Here is a 20345-nt window from a genome sequence, read left to right as displayed (position 1 = left end):
GACTCATTTCTTCGAAGTCCCAGTATCGACAAATCTCCAGATCGAGACTGGGAAGTCGATCTCAAGAGCCCTACTTGCTTACTTTATTCGCTGGTCATACAGATCCATAGGCTCCATTAGTCGGCGCCTTCAACTGGCTCTATCGCTGGATACCGATTACCAATTACCAATTTCAAGTATGATAATATCTCTATCAAGAGTCCTCACTGAAAACAAACATGCTTATTTCAAGATTCTCGAGGCAATGAATCATACTCTTCATCCAAGGAAGGAAGAAGTAAGGAAATATTTCAGGAATCTTCAACTTTATTAATCAATTCTTTAAATATGGCAAAATATTTTCTACAAACCAATTTTCATCTAAGTCCAAATGAGCACCTGGTGCAGTTAGAAACACCAATTGTCCATTTTCATGCATGCTTTTCAACCCTAACAAATCTAATTTATACAAATTACTAAACAATAATGGAACAATATTCTTATTCCTATCAAAATACCCAAAAAATGCTGATTCGTTAGGAACAATTGATGTGTCTTGATCGTACTTTACTAAGACGAGTTTCTGAAGGGATTTCAAGTTGTTTCTATATCCTTCATTTAATTCTATTTCATTGTTGATTAGTGTTAGGAATGTGCTGCCTGATAAGTATCGTCTCTCATCTATGTCATGCCAATAGGTTGCTGGAGCAAGTAGACTTTGAGTTGGTCTAGAGGAATAAATGAGAATTAGGTGAAATTAAGGAACGACTTACCTTAACAGACAAAGAGAACGCTTTTAGGTACCGTAGTGCGTCCACTGTACCATGAAAGCATGCTCTTTGTCTGTTAGGGTTGTTAGTTTTTAACTAGGTACTGCATATCCAGAATTGTGGTATTTGAAAGACATAAGCAGTCGGAAAATAGTAATGAGCGCTACATCGCAACAATAAAATAATATGACAGCATAGCAAGGCAATAGCTAAGCAGCTGTCACATGGCTATCGTGTGGACATCGCATGACACTGTTATGTCAGTCAGAAGTGTCCTCAGACCTGAATAAAGCCAGATTTTGTCGAATCATACTCTAAACCAGTGTCACGCTGCCTTATAGACACCATGCCGTGTACCTTTCAGAATATTGAATAATTAATGTGCACTCACCTGCTGTATATCAATTTATTCACCCCAGTACATATAATTGGCTTAATTTTATCACAATTTGGATACTGATAAACACCTTGTTGAGGTCCAGCAAGTGATATAAGGTTCCGCATTTTCGGTCCATTATTGCATGACTGTGCCAAGCCTCTCCTGAATTTAAAATTCAAAAATTAAAACGACTTTAAAATCAATTAATCAACTTACAACAACAATGCACCCTGACTAAGTCCAATTCCATTATATCCATTATAAAACTTAACATCGATCTTAATATCATTACAAGCTGCTTCAATTTGATCAAACGGATGCATTGTTAGACTCAATAGTTTATCTGTTTTCATGCTGGTGCCAATTTTAACAGACTTGATATAAGTGTTACTGCCTAAATATTTCTTTATAACACTCGCATATGCTTCAAATTCCTTTTCACAACATGACTCGCCTATACAGCATAGAAATATTGAAATTCTTTTTAAATAAAATTAAGCAATTTTCTAAAGAATTTGTTTCATACAAACCCGCAGAATGCCAAAACAAAATTGGCAATGGCTCGTTTGACTGAGCAGCACAAAAGAATGTTATTATAATGGACAAAATCACAAAATATTTTTTCATTGCTTAATCAACACATCCGAATTCAAGACACACTAAAAATGCAATGAACTTTTTTTTTCGGTCATGCATGCACAAAAATTTTACGATTCATCTTCATTGACATTACCAAAAAAAGGAACTGGTCGATGATCTTAAGTGCTGTAAATAATCATTTAATTGCTAAAAATTGAAAGTTTGTAGTGTAAGATCATGGTCATGGTGAAAGATGCTGAATTTCTTCCGATTGACTTCTTATTGCACATTTAAATGACGTGATTCATGTGAAGTTGTTGATGGACTCTTGGAAAATCCCTTTGGTATTGTATTGTAGAGTATGAAAGGTTTTAAAAGAAAGAATTTATAAAGGAAGGAGAAATTTAAGCTGAGTTTAACACAGATTATTGGAATGCATATCATATGTGAGATGAACGTCTATTTTCAGTAAGGAAGTAAAGATTTTTGGATGATTTCGTTTATTTTGTAGCTTTTTAATAAAAATAAAAGTAAGCATGTTCTTTGTCAGTTCGAAATTGTTTTACGGGTTGCTTGCGTTAAGACTATAATAATCCAATATCAGACCAGCATGTTCCTAGAATGAAGTCGAAATAGTGACCTAAATTGCCTAAACTGAAAGAACGCTGGACTCAATCTGTGGACATATTTTACGTCAATCGAAGCCGATGAAAGATGTGTATGAGATGGATGAAGAGAATTCAGTAATATGGATAATAAGGTCTCAAAAAGTGTATTGTTTTGCAGAGGCCAGGGTCAATATCTAGTCTCCCTAGTGAGGAGGTTCCTGCATGGACCTCAAAAATTCTGGATAACTAGTATAATAGTATAAAGCTCATCAGGAAATACAGTATCGATACATTTAATTTCCTTGTTAAACAATATCCACAATACCTACCCGATGACAAAGCAACAATCTATATACACAATATCCAATTATCTCAAATGAATGAACGCCATTACAAATTTCAAATAAGAATTAAAAGTGTGACAAATAAGAATTATTTACTCAGTCAATAGCTTTAAAATTGACACCTTTTTGTCATTGTTCCGTTAAGCTGTATGATTGAGTCGCACAATTAATTCATTCACAAATTTGTCATTATCATTCTCATGACATGTGACAAGATTTAATGACCTGATTAATATTGACGGATTAAGAACACCAAAATGACTGAATTTTTTTGCAACTTTTAATTTATTTAAACCTCTTTTAAAATTGACATTAAGTTCTCGCGGAACCATTTTTCATTTAAATCAAGATGCGCCATAGGAGCATCAAGCATCATAAGCTTTCCATCTTCCTTCATCTTTTTCAGTCCAATTCTGTCTTTTTGATAGAGTTCAGTGTCCTCCATTCTTATGACTCGTCCATAACCATCCCTAAATCCAAATTGTGTTGACTCATTTGGTATCACAGATATGTCATTGATGTACTTAACAAGTACTAGTCGCTTTAAAGACTGTAAATTCTTCACATAATCCGGATTATAATAGTTTTCATTGTTTATTATTGCAAGAAAACTACTTCCACGTTTGTAGCGGAATTCATTTATGTCGTCATGCCAATAGGTTAATGGACTTATAGAACGTTGAAAGACTCTGTTGGAGATAAAGATGGTTAATTTAGTGATAATTTATAACAGTGTTGTCTGAACATTTTTGTGCCACGACGAGCTTGATAGTAAGTCACTCTAGTGTGGACATAGTTTGGACAACACTGATTCGGAAGTTATGTAATGCTTAAGGGGGACATTTAAGGCATGTAGGGCTTTTTAGAGTTCTAATCCGATTGCAAGTCTGCAGCTTTGGACGAACTATACGGCACGGCCCAAAACTACAGTTCTTCACATCTAAATAGCAGAGAATGCAAACATTTTCATCTAAAATACAGGAATTCCAGGGCTTCAGATCTTGATTGAGTGATTTTGTTGCAAGACGTTACGCGGGGAAGAAGGGGCGGTAGGGAGATGTCCAAAAATGCTATTTTCAGCATTACATTCAAACTTGATTGTGAAACTGCACACCTTACCTGAATGGACAAAAAACCATTAGAACTAGTCATCAACTAGACATTAACTTGCCTTTAACTAGTTTTAACGTATTTTTGTCCATTCGGGTTAGAAGTGAGTCACGACGAAGACGTACACGACATGCGATTCACGACTTTTCTTTAAATCTCAGCATCACACTAGTGCGGACCGCAACACATAGTTTGAACAATTCTGCCCAATTAAACTCACCTATGATAAGCTAATAGATTAATTTTTAATTTCAATAATTTGCACTGTGCTTCTCCAATATGTTGACTGCATCTTGGATATTGATAGACACCTTGATGTGGTCCACCGAGTGAGATGAGATTCTTCATGGGCGGATATGGACATGTTTCGGCTAAGCCTCTTCTGGAAGTGGAAATACAATTGAAAATCATCCTAAATTTATCCAAAAATTCAATATTTTGTAGGTTTTGCTAATAATTGCAGGTATTCATGCATAAAATGCAGGTTAACAGCCTTGGATGAACTATAAGATGCAGCTTGAAACTGCAGGCTTACAGATGTTGACGAACTATAAGATACAGCCCGAAACTTCAGGACTGCAGTCTTTGAAAACTAAAAGATACAGCCCAAAACTGCAAACCTGCAGATCTTGTCCGAACCCTAATATTTTGATCCATTCAAGAGAGAGTAAGCAACAGACTGCATGAAAAAGACCAAACATAATCATATAACAGCCAATTTGCTCCGACAAGGCTTACGGTAAACGATCGACGTAAAAGACACAGACATTGTGGCGTCTGTTTAACTTTTTGATATTGATACTAGCTCGAAAGCCTATAAATTATCAATATTAATGTCGTAATTTTATTGTCTCATCGTTAACTTTGATAAAGACATTGAGCAGTGTCACTTCAAGGTTCGCGAATATATTTATTCAATAAAATCGACATCATAAAAATGTGGAATATTTTCGCGCATAACTTTGATATCATGTGGCTTTTTTTGGTGACATACATTTTTTGAGGCACTTAATGGAACAGTAAATCATGAATTAATTAAATGAAGGTCTGCAAACTATAAAATTGAGCTATGCAAATTATGATGGATTAATTTTAAGGCGTGTCATTTATTACTTTGATGGAGACTTCCATTAAATCTTAGATCTTGAATATTAATTCTCAAATGTGAGACTTGAAGACCACCAGAGTGGCAATGACCAGAAAAATTGAGATGTGATGAAATAATTGCTGGGATTTTTGGCATGGAATTGGATACATTGAATTGGAAGAGCACGAGATGATGGCCGAGAGGCACATGATGGTATGACTGTGGTGTTGAGTCGAATGCTGTGGAATCCGGTCACATATAGAGTCATGATGGCCTGGGGACAGTCACGATCCCAAACGACGCAAATGAAGAAGGCTCAGCTTAGTATCTTTTATTCTGAGTCTCAAAAGCTCGATGACGGAGCTTTATTCATTTGTGTCGCTCGGGTATGTCTGTAATATTCTCTATAACTCGAAAGACATTGCCCATCAAGTCATTATTCATAGCCAAGCCCTTAAAATACACAAATTCTATCCAATGATTCTCCACAAAACCATCATTGGGGAACTCCAACAAAACAAGAACAATGCCTGGTCTTTCCATCACGTTTCAAACTCAAAAAATCTAAAAAAACCCAAGTTAAGTTCTTCATACTTACAGAAACAAAGCACCCTGAGAAAGTCCAATTCCGTTATATCCATTCTTGTATGCCTCATTTGTTTTCAGCTTGTTACACACAATTTCAATCTAAAATAAAATTGCAGAAAAAACAACAAATAGAATAATAAACGCAAATTAGAATATAAAATCAGAAATATCAATGGCTTGTTGACAAAAAAGTAACAATTGGCCAAAAAAAAGTTTTAAAAACTACACAAATATCATTTTTGTAGCAAAGTTTTTTACAATTTGTAATGGGTGGTAAATTAAATTTATGAATGGAAAACTGTGCGGTAGACATAGTGTAATGTAGTTTACTATGCATATAGGGGAAAGTTCTCTAATGATGTCGATAAAAGAAAGTTTTAGTTTGAATTTTGTAGAGTTTAGGTCTAAGAACTATTTGCTTGGTATGAGCTAAGATATGGTTTGGAGTATAGGTAAAGGTATGGATTAGGGTATGGTCTAGGGTATGAACTAGGCCATGGACTAAGGTATGAACTAAGACATGAGATAGTTTATAAGCTGTGGTATAAGCTAGGGTATAAGCTAAGTTATGGGCTAGGATTTTAGCTAGGATATAGGCTGGAGTGTAGGCTAGAGAATGGACTAGAGTGTGAGCAACAGTATGAGCTAAGGTTCAGGCTAAGGTATGAGCTAAGGTATTTAAAAGTGTATGGACTAGAGTATGGACTAGGGTATAAGCTAGTGAATGACAGTAGTGGACAACTTGTATGTCATGACACATTTGATTTGCTTCGGTCGAGGCTTACCACCAAGGTGTCTTGTGAAAAATAAAAGGTTGCCCATCACTGGGTATGGGAATGGGCTAGTGCGGTACTACAAAATTCAGATTATGCTAAAAAATGTTTTTAATCAGTGGACTAGTGCATATCCTAGTGTGTTCTTAGACTGTATCTCTTGAGTAAGTAGATCATAGTGTAATGCAGGGTATACCAAGCGACCACCACACCAGAGCCTACCTAACTTTCAAATTTAGATTCAAACAACCAAGAGTCAAACAAAAACTGTAAAAATTAAGAATTTTTCCTTTTTTAGATCAAAAATCGCAAAAACTCCAAGTTTTACAATTTTTCCAACTTTTTTGTATCCCTAACTCCAAAAATGCTTCACTTTACATCCCAAAAAGTTACCTTTTTACCAATATTTTACCCATTTCCTAAAACTTTTTTCCCCCACCACTCAACTCACCTCTCAATTTCAAAAACTTTTTCAATATATATTGTGACACAAAAATATCACGTCTAAAATCTAATGAAACCCATGAGAATAGTCAACACATAAAAAAAAGTAACCAAAAAACTTTTTGCATCAACAGTCAAGGTTAGTTCCAATTTTTTTATTATTTTATTTTGATTTTCTCACACAAAAAAAAGCCCATTTAGTAAATGAACTTTTAATATTGACTTAATAAGCATTTAATTTTCATTACATTGGATATTTTTTTTGGGGTTTATTCAGGAGGCAAATTATTGTAATTTAATTAGGATGAAAGCCTATTGAGAGATTCTTGGTTTGTGATGAAGGTATAATGTTGAGGATTTTGGGGATGAGATAGTTGTGGTTAGTTCTGAGAAGTCTGTTTATTGTGGAAGAATTTTGGGATACAAGATTGAATTTAAGAGGATCATTTGGGGTCAATTGGGATAGGGCAGTGTTGTACAAACTCTGTGCGGTGGCACGTTAGCCTAAAAGCAATGAACCGTATGAATTGTCCGGTTTTGACCGAGGATTAGCACTAATGTGTACCGTGGAACAAAAAAATTTGGACAACACTGGATATTTTTAAAGAAATTGAGGCGGATGAAGTAAGTTGAAAGGTAGATTAACTTCAGATTGACTGAATTTACACAATTTTAGATTCCCAATATAGTCTTAAGATTAGTTGGTATTGATTGTTCAACGAGGATGGGCTAACCGGCCTCATAGTAACACTTAACTTGCTCCTTTAGTAATGCACCATTTGGATGATTTCATATAGCCAAAATGGACCACGAGAAGGTGGAGTAGGTGCTTGGGTAGGAGAGGTTGAAGAGCGACTAAAACCTGTGTTGCGCACCATTACCCTTGGCACTCCCTTTGCAAAAGGATGTAAAGACTTATTTACTTACTTAACTGGTCGTATAAATCAATTGTGATCCATGGCCCTAGTTGGTTTCGTCTAAAGCTGGCTCTATCACAAGCAACCGCTTGTCAATAGCTGAAACCAAGTGCATTACCACCACTTTCGACAGCATCTTTCCATGAGTTCTTAGGACGCCCTTGTGGTAGTAATTAATCTAGTCTTTAATATGAGCAAGCCGATAATCATATCAAAGAAGTAGTTGAATTCCAAAAAATCCTACAAAACACATCCATGCCCACAAAAGCACCCCAATTTAAATCCAATTTAAACTTTCCCAAAAAAATAACATACTCAAAAATCCATAAATCCACAATAATAACTATCGACACAAAAATTAAATCCTTAAATACTGCATAAAATATTCAGTCGACACACAAAAAAAAGAGAGCACTAATCTACATCCACATCCGTACAAATTGAAAAAGCCGGAATCAACATGAACAAAAATAAAAAAAAAATAAAAATATTTTGTAGCCTTTTGTGCCCTTTCAATAACTTCATAACAATGATAATAACAATATATTTAGTATATACTTGCCTGTTGAAAAGGATGCATAACGAGACTATTTGTAAAATCATCTTCTGTTGTATTTCCCATTTTAACTGACCTAACATGAACGTCATTTCCCATTTCCTTGGTAATAAAGTTTACGTAAGTTGTTCCCTCCGTATCACAGCATGTTTCACCTAAATTGACATGATAATGAGTAGAATATGAGTAAAAAAAGTTGTTATGGATGAGAATTATTGTTTGTTTTGTTTTTGAACTTGATGTGGACTTGGAGGTTATTTAAAGAGACATATTGGAATAATTTGCATAAATTTGTTTGAATTTTAGCAATTAATTTCGAATTTTAGCTACTAATTTCGAATTTTAGCAGCCAATTTCGAATTTTAGCAATTAATTTCAGCTTCTAATTTCGAATTTTTGCAACCTATTTCGGATTTTAGCAACAAATTTCGAATTTAAACAACCAATTTCGAATTTTCAAAACTAATTTCGAATTTTAGTATTGAATTTCGAATTTAGCACTAAATTTTGAAATTAAGCACCTATTTCCGAATTTTAGCAACAAGTTTCGAACTTAAACATCAAGTTCCTAATTTTAACACCAATTTTCGAATTTTAGCACAGATTTTCGAATTTTAGCATCAATTTTCGAATATTAGCATTGATTTTCGTCCACTAAATCCAGTTAAATTCAACAAAATTTCACAATTTCTTCACAAATCACTCAACAGCCCACATAACAAATTCTGACAAAATTCCCCCACTGGAAGGCCAAAATCCAATCCAAATTTTTATTTAACTCAATTATTTAAAAATTATTAAATCATACCGGCTGAATGCCATAACAAAATTGGATAATATTTTTCGGTGTAGACACGATGTACAGCACATGTAAATAATAAAATTGTATAAAACTGAAAATATTCTCGCCATAACGGCATCACTGACGCGTTAGTTCAATACAACTTCTGAAATTAAACTGAACGGCTTCAAAGAATTTTTTTTAACACTTTTTTTTTCTGCAGCACAAAGTGAGAGAAAAGATGTCTTGTCAAATGGTTTTGAATGTCAGAGTTGGTCATTGAAAAACAGGATTTTTTATTGTCTTTTCTCATCGTCATCGCTGTAAATATGTTAAGTATTGACCGTAACATACTTAGGCTGATTGACCGATTTCTCTACTTGCCAATTGTTTCCGCTCTTCTTACTTTTTTTCACTTCTTCTTTGTTGACTGAACATTTTTAAGAATTCATTGACTTCTTTCTTATGGATGTTAATCTTTTGAGGCATTGCGTACCTTAATCCGTCAAATGGGATTTTTTTTGCTGCTTAAATTAAGAACAAATTGGACATTTTTCAACTGGACATAACATTTTTAATTGCTTTATTACAGTGATGGACAACCTGTGTGCCACGGGACCCAAAAAACATTTTGGAATGCAATGAACCGTATACCTTGTGCGGTTTTGGTAAAGGATTACGAACAATGTATACCGCGAAAAACAAAAGGTTTCCCACCCCTGCTCTATTAAGTTACTTAAAGCTGAAAGCTTAGGACCTCCTCTCCTAAGCGACACAAATGAAAAGGCTTCGTCTCGAAGCTTTAAAAGCTTCGCTTAGACTAGAATATTATCATCAAATAGAACGGGTATGGCCGTTTGGGATCCTTATGGCTGCCAATAGTAGACGACTTTCATTTGGAGTAAATCAAAGAAGTTTGACGGAGCCTAAAAAGCTTCGCTTATTTTTTACATCCATATGGATGCAAAACCAAGACGACTTCTATTTGATGTTAACAGAAGAATTTAGTAGAGCCTTGAAAACTTCGTGTCCAAACCTTCTTAATTTGTGTCGCTCGGGACTTTAACTCCAAATTCAAAATTTTTCTGCTTTTCGACCAGTAGGTCATCATCATCTTCATTCAAATGAGTCCGCCTTGATGTTCAAGTTCAACTTTGTATCTTCTGTCTCTTTTTTTGACGTCATGGTCGGAAATTTGAATCTCCGAAATACTTGAAATTGCATAAAACTGGATGTATGAGATGGATGTGATGTATGTGATGTAAAGACGACTAAAAGCAGTTCCAATTGAATAATTTGGTATAAAAACTTTACTAATTGTAATTAATCTACTTTTGCATGACAGGAATCTTGGTTTTTGAAGACTTGAACTTGAACTTGATTTACGAGATTCGAACTTATATCTTCCAGATTTTATCAGAACTCGAAGTCGACCATGGACGTCAATTATGGAAAAGTAGACTTAAGTCGACTAGACTTCCAACTCTTTGCCTTGAAGACACTTAACATCTCTGACAATAAACAATTATTAACTGATTCACAATATCCATTTAAAGCAACAAGGAATTGTAATAAAGTCCTAATTAATGTGAATCAGGTAACTGCATCTCAAACGGAAATAAATTCCTAAGAAGTCATATTCATTTTTATGAATCAAGATTTCAAAAGAAGGAAAAGATATGCGGAAGATTTTGCCTGTCATCATCACCAGCTGCACGTTTATTCTTTTAGAATTTTAACAACTAAAGAGTCGCATGTGGTTTTAATAGCAGGAACTGGAATTAATTTTGTCACGTGGAATGGATGAGGTGTCGATTTGTATTCTAATCATCGGTTTTTCCATGGGATGTAGAGATTCCATTTTGACCAGTCGGGATTGTTTCTATAAAAATAGGCAGCTAATGGACTACATAAGAACCAGATCAACGTGTTTGGTAGATAGCAACATTGTTGCAACCGAGTTGTTGTGACTTGAAACAGCAAAAATTACAAAAGTACTCGTTCTTATCGAGTGACTTCAGCGCATTTTTGTCCCAGCGATCAGTAATTGATTAATAAGCCACTTTCAGACCTAAAAACAAGACTCAAAAAATCATTAATTATAGCATTTATGGATTGATTTGAAACTTTTAAATGACCAATAACCCAATAACTCAATAGAACTAAGCTATTAAAACAAACCAGAGCTTTCTACGATCTCTGGTTTTCGAGATCTCGCGACCCAGCCAAACATAGTGCTTGAATAAGCTACATTTTTGAAAAAAATTTCAAAAATGCGCTAAAAAGCACTCAAATCCTTAACATTCCCTAGGATTGAACCGGGGCGTTAGAGTCGAAAGGATTATATCCTAATCACTACGCCAATGCTGTTGTTCGCTGACCTTGATGGAACCGTTAACGACTTATTTTGACACTTTTTGTCTTCTCGGATGATATATTAATTCAGTGGTGTACAACCTTTTATTTTTCGATGTACATCTTAGGAGTTAGCTGCGTCTGAAACCGCACATAATACACTAAAGTTGCCCTACACACAGTTTTCCCATCACTGCATTAAATTAAACTGAAAAATGATCATCACCTTCAAAATGCAAATAAGTCAACCATGAATGACTTACTCGAAAATAACAAAAATCTGTCAAAAGTCACCCGTAAAAAATTCAAATCAAGTAACCATTGCTACGCATAAAAAACGCGTTAATTATCATTTAAATACCGCAAAAAAAAATACTGTAAAAGAAAGCGAGAAGAAAGGAACTAAAAAAAATAATCTCGGGGGCCACACACAAAACACAAACTATGTATGTATGATTAATCGATATTTTTGCCGCTTCTGCTGCTCAACAACAACAAAAAAAGATAAATAAATATGAGTGTAGTAATAAGAAATAAAACCGTACGATGCGGTGTGTACAATAACAGCAGCAGCAGCAGCAAAAAAAGGTAAATAAATATGAATAAAAGAAGATGGAGAACAATGATGATGACTGCAAATGATGATGATATTCAGAATGAAATGCCATAACTAGGTCAAGTTATGACGTAATTGCAATATTTTTTTTATATTCCTTCCTTTTTTGTGCATTGCGGAATGTTGTGGAAGTGCATGAATATTACATATTACTTACTACGATAAGTTGTAGTATTGTAAATTACATGGAAACGTAAGTAACTTCCGTTTGTGCTCTACATATCCTTGCCTGTAAGCAATTTTTTCGAGTATAATTGCAATAACAATTTTGAATGAGGGCGCAAAAGTGCAGCGTAAAAAACTCATACAAATACCTTGCTCATGTCAATCATTGAACAGAACTTCATGCTTGTTGTGCTGCACAATGGCACAAATAAAAAAAATTTCACAACGATGTTTTCGTTGAGCTTTTTCAGAGCCATAGCCGTAAAGTCATAATAGTGTGTGCGAATGCTTTTCATATAAAGCAGTAGACAACGATAAGCATCAACACAGTCTCAAAAGCTTCATATTCAGTGCTTTTCAAGTAGTGAAAAATTCTAGCAGTTTTAGCAACTGCGCAGTCAAATTCATCGCAGATAACCTAAAGTTTTCTGTATTTTTTCATCGACATCATCGACTTCCCCCCACACCTATGCTCATCTCCTACCTCAACTGAAATGTATACGGGAGAGTTTTAGGCTTCGTACTCAATTTTTTCTCTCTCGGAAAAATTTGTAAAATTCAATAAATTGCGCCATAAATGTTTTCTTAATGAAATTATATTGGAAAATTCAAAGCCTACTATTTTAATTATTGTATAATCTATCCCAAAATTGATAAGGATAATCAATTGAATTTTGTGGTATGAATTAAATGTTTTTGTGGCCTTTAAATTATATAACAGCAAAAAAGGAAGGATATGGAAGCTTTTCTACTCATTCCATCGACCCCGCAACCTCCCCCTTCCGAAAAATGTTTCTTTTTTATCATCACAATGTGGTTTTCATGCCTTTATTGTTGTTGTACACAACTACACATATTTTTTGATGATTTAAATATGTGTTAGACGTACATCCACATCGCCTACGTTAAGTGCGTGAATATTCTAACTATGATTGAGGAAAAGTTTGGAGAGATATTGAGGCTGACAAAAGGGGTATGGGAGGTATTTTATCATTATTGCGTCATCATGGTGTATATCAATATCGAGGCATACTACGCCGTACAAATTTACTTTGCATACTCATCCAATGTGGGTTGGAAAAATTATTATTATTATTTTTTTTTACTCTGTTTTGTTTATGGTTATACGATTAATTTTTGTGTATTATGTACACGGTTAATTTAGCGTGCTAATCAGGGATGTACTTGAAATTTTCGTTTTGGGGAACTGGAATTTTAATGTTTTTTGTGGGTTTTGTGGACATATTAATGCTGATGAAACCTTTAGCTAAGTGTAGTGGGTAACTTGTGAAGTGTGGCATACTAGTGAAAATGCCATGAGCCGTTAACCATGAGCCGTTAGCCATGAGCCTCTTAAACTTGGTTTCGGTCGAGACTTTCTATCAAGGTATGCCATGTAAAATAAGAAGTTGCTCAACACTGATTTAGTTATTCAGATCATTGAGATCCAGAGCAGCTCTAGGGCGATTGGCAGTTAATGATTGTTTAACGCTGTGAAGGTTGCCAATTCTTGTGGCACGTCACACCTTGGTGGTAAACCACGATAGAAACCGCACACGACGTGCACGACTCAATGACATTTTCATACAAATTTGGCGGTAAGCTAGATTGCCGCGGAAGACAGGTTGCCCACCACTGGTTTCACGTGTGAGGGTGCGTCAGAACACTGCCTTCCGTTTAAATTTGGATCAGAACCATGCATCTGATGACAATACTGCCAGTAATCAACAAACGAAGGCTGTGAGCCTCTTTTAAACTGCATATGATTCGAAAAAGGACAAGTGAGGAAAAGTGAGTCTCCTACTGTGTCTCGAATGCATGAATGCAGGGTCGGTGTTGCAATATTTAGTTACTGAAGTACTAAACCATTCTGCAATCGAGCCACCTAGACTCACAGAATACCAGAGCTCGAAGTCGACTCGGATTTTGTATGAAGTCGAGTGGACATGAGCCGACCATTCTATATTAAATCCAAGTCGACTAAGAGCTTTGCGGAACACTAATCCTTACTTACTTCCTTGGCTAGACACACCGCAGCCTAATTGCCACCATTAGAGAACGTCTTTATACAGCTCTATCTATCGATAACTTTTACCAATTTAGAATACTGCTATTACACTCCAATTACGCCCCTGGTGCCAACAAAAAAATCGTGGAAAAAAATGGAAATGAAAAATTTATCAGGTATCTAATGAAAGGTGTATGAGGAAGTCGTATTAAAAATAATTATATAAAATTATACTCAATTTCCTTACTTCCTTACCTTTTGTTATGCTGTAGTTCATTTTTTTTTGTACTTCATGCACCTTTAATTGGTTCCTTTACTTCATTTATTTTTTTCTCTTTACTTCCGATTTTTATGCATAAGGCATAGCTGTAATAATGATTGGAATATGGTGCAATAGTTATGCAAAGTAATGAGATTTTTTTTTTGTGCTGTTTTTTTGAGGTTGATGGATGAGATATTTTGCACAGTTTTTTTTTTTTTTTTAAAATAAAAATCCTATGGGGATTTTTATTATTTATTCATCCTTCCTCTTAAATCGAGCGACAACGTTACATAAAAGAACTCTTAAAGCGCTACGATTTTAAACTTAACAATAATTCTTAAATCTATATTATGGACATATAAGCTCAAGTATACAGCACATAACCTAATTGCAGTATTGATGTGTAGTAGCTAATCTGGCAACTCCATTAGGTTCGGTTTTAATGTAAGCTCTCGTTCCAATTATTCAGTTAATTATAATGCATCCAGGTCCGTTCCATAAAAGCTCTCTGCGATGAATTTACGGCTCTCGTTTCTATTATCATTCCAACTACATCAATCATGACCCGTTCTATCATTTTACGTTGCCTAATTCTTAGTTCCCGTCAATAAACTGCTACACTTAAGAAGCCGAAGTATCTAAACTTCCGAAAAACCACTAGGTCGGTGATGAGATTCGAACCCTGGAGTTCAAAACTCAACACCAACTTTCGTGACCCGCACCTTGCTAAGTGAGCTATCAAGGCACTTTTGCTTCTTAACAGTTTGAGTTGTATTGGATATGATGAAGTTGATATGTGGTGATTATAGAAGTGGAGCAAAGTGGGGTTGAGAGTGGATTTTGGAATTTAATTTGGGACTCAGATTCTGGGTTATAGCAATAGAATTGTCTATGGAGTGAGAAAATTGGCATAATGTCTAGTAAATAATTAGACCTACGGTCGACTAATCACATTTTATCTGGAACGTTTCAATAAATGTGTCATTAGTCAACCTCGAAGGTCGAGATGCTTACTTACTTCCTGGCCGAAGGCATGCGTTAGACCATTGCCGTTTTTAGAGTTCGTCAAAAGTTGGGTCTGTCCTTAAATGACTTTTGTCAGCACTTTTGCATCGTTGCTAACACAGTAAATCTCATGAAGTTCCATGATCAAGATGGAAAAGAATAATGCTCATGTCACTTGAAACTCAATATGGAAACTAAGGCTTTGTCTCGAGATTTGACTTTTGACACTTGGACAAACCGGTTAGTATCGGTTAGATTCCTAATCAATCTTGATCATCTTAGAAGATCCTAACCCCAGCGACACAAATGAACAAGGCTCTGTTTGGCTTCTACACATAACACATAACCCAACCAAATAGAGCCGATTTTCATTTGGTGTTCATGAATGTGCTTTACTTACTTATTTACTGGAACCATCCGACTTGGAGCCTAGGTTATTACAAAAGACCTTCCATCTGACTCTGTTACTGTCCACATGAATGTGCTTTAACAGACCCTTGACAGCTCCATGACGTCTTCTAAACTTGTGCGCTCGGATAACCCTCCCCAAATGCATTTCCATCATCACTATTTATCCACCATTTATAACTTTTTCATTCAAATTAAAAACTAACGAGCAACGATATCCTTGCCATTTAAAATGAGGAAGTCATAAACGAAGGCAAAAGAGCGAAATAAGAAAATAAGAAAAAGGATAAAGGTAAAGTGGAAAATAATTAACATCAAGGCTGCCATTCGTCAAAATGAAAAGCAATGAGGGTGTGAGGAAGCGAATGGAAAGTGGAAAGTGGAAAAATAATAATTTTTATAATTGAAAAGGCACTTTAAGGTAATTTGTATGAATTACCTTGAGTTTTGATTAATTTCTCCTTTTTTTAGTCTTAAATACCTACAAGGGAGTTCCACGGATGAGGAAGAGCGTTTCGGACTTCCAAAAGTTATGAGCTTAATAAGTGCCATGAAGGAAAATAAGTTTCGTTTAATAATCACTTAAATTCATTAAATTGTAAAGGAAATGCTGACCTTTTCATTTCATTTCGACATAAACAATTCAGAATAACTCGCGGTATGTGCCTTTAAATGCTGCCGGTTGGATAAAAAAACTTTTGCCTGATTACATGAAGGCATTCCTAGAAAAAAATAAAGTTTATGGCTAGACGTAGTCGCTCTTTGCACACCTCATAAATTTTGTTAATTAATTATCAAAAAAATAAGGTAAATAGCGACAACACGCAAAGTGCTATTTTTCTGTTCCTTTACATAAAGTATCATGCAGTATAAGTTTTGATTTGCTGGGTTGTAGTCCTTTTAGCGCGAGTTTCTGTTGGATTAAATATGGGTTGGGATTGGTTCTATCTCGTTTTAATGTTAAGGAGTATTGTTCGAATCCTTTTCATATTGGCAGCACTTTACATTAGTCAATTTGTGTGTCGCGAATAAATAGATCGAGTTGGTATGACAAGAAATGCGAAAAAAGAACCCGTACCCGACCAGACCCTTTCCGGTAATCGAACCTGGGTCATTTGGGTCGATCATCCGACGCACTACACTAAATACTGCGCTATTGCAGAGGTTTTGTTGCGCCATGTCGCCCTAATTGTATGCCATATCAGAAATCCATGACATGTGGTTCCCGACATTTCGTCGATACACTAAATGCGCGACTAACAGATGGGATTACTTGCTTTCCTTACTTCGGTTTCCATATAGGATCAATTATGATCCACAGCTTCCCTCAAAGGTCGAAATGACATCCGAAAAGTGTGAGAATGTAGATTGAACTTCACTGATCTGTATAATGATTGAGAAGATCAAATGAGTGTGAACAAGATGTCTGGTCTGTCGCTTAACCAACTCGGCAACAGACGCCTTCCTCTCGCACTGACAGATTCGCCTATATATGACTCGATACCCAAGATTCCACTCAGCTCATACACCATACCTCCTCCTACCTCATCCTATCAACAGAAAATGACGCATTGGAATTTCCAATTTTGTACCTAAAAGTTTTTAACAAAATAATTTCTAATACGCAATTTTTACTTCTCGTTTCCTTCCCAGCACATTTTGCTCTTTTTCTCCATATTTGCCTGACGAGGACTATGTCATCATATCAATTATTCATAAAAGAAATGTGGAATTATTTTCCATTTTTTGCTTCTTCATGTTCGCTTTTACTTTTACTCGTGATAACGCGATAATTTTTTATTTTCACTTCCGTGTTGTTTTTATTTACTTGTGAATGTTTTATGTCTTTTTGCTTTAATGTACAATAATTTAGGGAATTTCGTGATATTGATTGAGGAATGAATTATGCTATGTGCGTGGTATTTTTATTGAATTTAGAGAGAATGCCCAGAGTGGTTACATTCCTAGTTAAATTAAATTAATGTCTAGCTAATGACTTGTCCACAAACCAAATTCAACACCAAGTTATAATCACGCCATCCTGGATCTGGATCAATTAACAGTTTTGTGCTATTTTAGTCAGGTGTATTTTTCGAGAAGCACTCTGGTGCCATCCAATACTTATTTCTCAGTCAAATTTGGTTAAAACCAGCCCCATCCGACCAAGAAGCCCTCTCCCGGAGCTGGATTTTTGATCAATTAACCGATTTGTACTATTTGGGTCGGGTGTACTTCTCAAGATGCATAATACTACCATCCAATACTTCCTTTGGAGTCAAAATGGGTCAAAAGCAGCCCCATCCGTCCCAACAGCTCTCCGCCCTCAGCAACTATGTTTTGTATCTCTCAAGCTGATTCTTGCAAACATTATAATTTGATATCGATCCTCAGCCACTCATTTTGGTTATTTAGCTTTGATGGTGAGTTCGTACAACCTTATCCAGCGTATTCTCTCCATATTCCTCCTCTTGGATTCTATATAATTTCAAATATGTTCCAAATCATCCATAAGAGCGTGGACGACAAAAGAACTCTAAGAAGTAATCTGTGGACCTAATCCAGCTTATTCCCTCCTTATTCTTTTTTTTGTTGTTTTTTATTGGTATTTAATTGGTATTGGGAATCGGCACACGGAAGCCAGCGAAAGGGTCAACTTTAGACACCATCTGAGGAAGGACCACATTACAATTGACCTACTTAGCCAGTGAAAGAAGTAAGTAAGCAAGTAAGTTTCAGACCGTTGACATTATAGCTCTAATATGCAAAGTGCATGCTTTCTAGTACAGAAATCCAAATACGATACCTAATAGCGGTCTATTTGGTCTGTTAAGGAGAACAACTACCCATCTTTTAAAGTTCCTGACTTCCTAACTGATGTCTTTTTGAATGCTTTGACATCTTTAAAATCTACAATCATCCAAAACCCAAGCCTCGTGTATCCAATTTGAACTTCTAAGAAATTTTCAACACCAAAATTCCACTGAAATTCACATGCATGTAAACATCGTCGTAAAAGCTCGTTACTCTTTGTCTATCACCAGAAAAACAAGCATTTCAAATTGTCTACAAATCTTATTCAAGACTGTGAAATCAAAAATTTTAACCGGAATGGAATTATCATGTAAGTACAGCAAAAACATACAAATTCCCAGAAACCATACACGTGGAAAATAAATAATCAACAATTCAGCACGTGCAGTGATGGAAAAATAAAAAGTCAAGCAAAATAAAGTTGTAGCTGAAAAAAAAATTAATCATCTTAAAAGAGCGGTGGCGTTGTGGATGAAAAAAATAGGAGGAAGTAAGTGAAGTTGCGATACAACAACAACAAGGACGATGACGACGTGAAAAAAGAAGTCAGAAGAAGAGATAGATAGATGGAAGTAAATCACATTTTATTGGATTATATGCCACCATTGCCAACCTACTGTTTACTTTAGATCACTTTATTTATATCATTTCTTTTGCCTTTGCTTTTTTCCTATGCCATAACAGCATCATATAATGTGGTGAAGATGCTGATAACAAAAAGCGGTGAGGAGCGTCGTGGAAGAATAATGCTCCATGGCGTAACACATTTTTCATTCAAGACTGAGATTGTATGAATCTTTTTTTTTAAAATAAGAAACAGTGTAGAGGATGAAAAGGCAGGTAATGATGTGGTGTGGGGCAGCATGCTTCTTATTTAACGGTATTTTGAATGAGAAAATTGGAGAAAATATTTATTTTTTGGGGTTTTATTAGATGGGTGATTTGAGGTACTATGTAGTTATGTTGTAATGAAGTTTGGAGTTCCAGTTGCACTTAAACTTCCAAAAATCAAGATGAAAATGACCTAACTATAAAAAGCCGACAGTATTTTTTTATGGACGTAGCTCAAAGATGTTGATTTGTAAGTCAAGGCGCCCTGATGACCTAATTTCCATCAACTTTCAAATTCTTGAAGTGGAATAAGCTGGGAACATGCCCATAAAGCCATCCCCTCTCCAAGCTTCACCCCTGGTACTTTTAATCTTGCAACCATATTAATGTCGTTCAGTTTTCACTTTTATAAGTAGAGTTTCTGATGCCGTTAACAAAAACGAACCGTTTTTTTTGTTGAAAAAGTAAAAACGGAAACGGCCGTTTTTTGAAAATTTTCTCAGAGACACTATTTATAACTCTAAGGAGCACTTTAAAAGAATTCCGAATAGCACTAATCTGTGCAGAATCCGGCAACATGTCAGAGTCATGTTAGCCTGAAGTTGAATTCTCGATCGACTTGTGAATATTTAAATACATTCATACATATGTTTTGAAATGAGATTCCTATAATGGCTTGTTAATTACATATTAACTTACTTCGCTGGGTGTATAGCCTGGTTCCTCCTACAGGTGTCACCTGAAACTGACTATATCGCTAGCTTTCACTTGCCAATTTCTGATACCAAGCGCAATATTATCTCTCTCGATAGTTTCCTTGGAAGAGTTCTTTGGACGTCCACGTAATGGCCTATTAACGATACATTATTGGGAGTGCAATAGTAAAAGGCATACAGAGAATGAATAATATTTAAGTGACACTTTGTCATAAAGTCGAAAAGTCCACGGTAGCTCAGTCGTAGGAGCATG

At 35.5% G+C, this 20345-nt stretch overlaps 2 protein-coding genes across 2 annotated transcripts; both read right to left on the bottom strand.

Moving 5' to 3' along the window:
- Nucleotides 1-313: 313 nt before the first annotated feature.
- Nucleotides 314-1451, bottom strand: LOC139087451 (palmitoyl-protein thioesterase 1-like). Its single transcript, XM_070636256.1, has 3 exons — nt 1345-1451; nt 1141-1290; nt 314-707 (listed from the first exon to the last, which is right to left on the bottom strand). The coding sequence occupies exons 1-3, from the start codon at nt 1449-1451 to the stop codon at nt 314-316; spliced, it is 651 nt and encodes a 216-aa protein (XP_070492357.1).
- Nucleotides 1452-2921: 1470 nt separating this feature from the next.
- LOC139087501 (palmitoyl-protein thioesterase 1-like) lies at nt 2922-9693 on the bottom strand. Its single transcript, XM_070636330.1, has 5 exons — nt 8943-9693; nt 8141-8289; nt 5455-5543; nt 3990-4151; nt 2922-3348 (listed from the first exon to the last, which is right to left on the bottom strand). The coding sequence occupies exons 1-5, from the start codon at nt 9052-9054 to the stop codon at nt 2949-2951; spliced, it is 912 nt and encodes a 303-aa protein (XP_070492431.1). The 5' UTR covers nt 9055-9693; the 3' UTR covers nt 2922-2948.
- Between the last annotated feature and the right edge of the window lie 10652 nt (nt 9694-20345).

Source organism: Chironomus tepperi, unplaced genomic scaffold, assembly GCF_022539635.2.
Source record: "Chironomus tepperi strain 1889 unplaced genomic scaffold, CSIRO-AGI_Ctep_v1 contig_123, whole genome shotgun sequence".
Taxonomy (NCBI): Eukaryota; Metazoa; Arthropoda; class Insecta; order Diptera; family Chironomidae; genus Chironomus; species Chironomus tepperi.
This window is presented reverse-complemented; position numbering and strand designations above follow the sequence as displayed.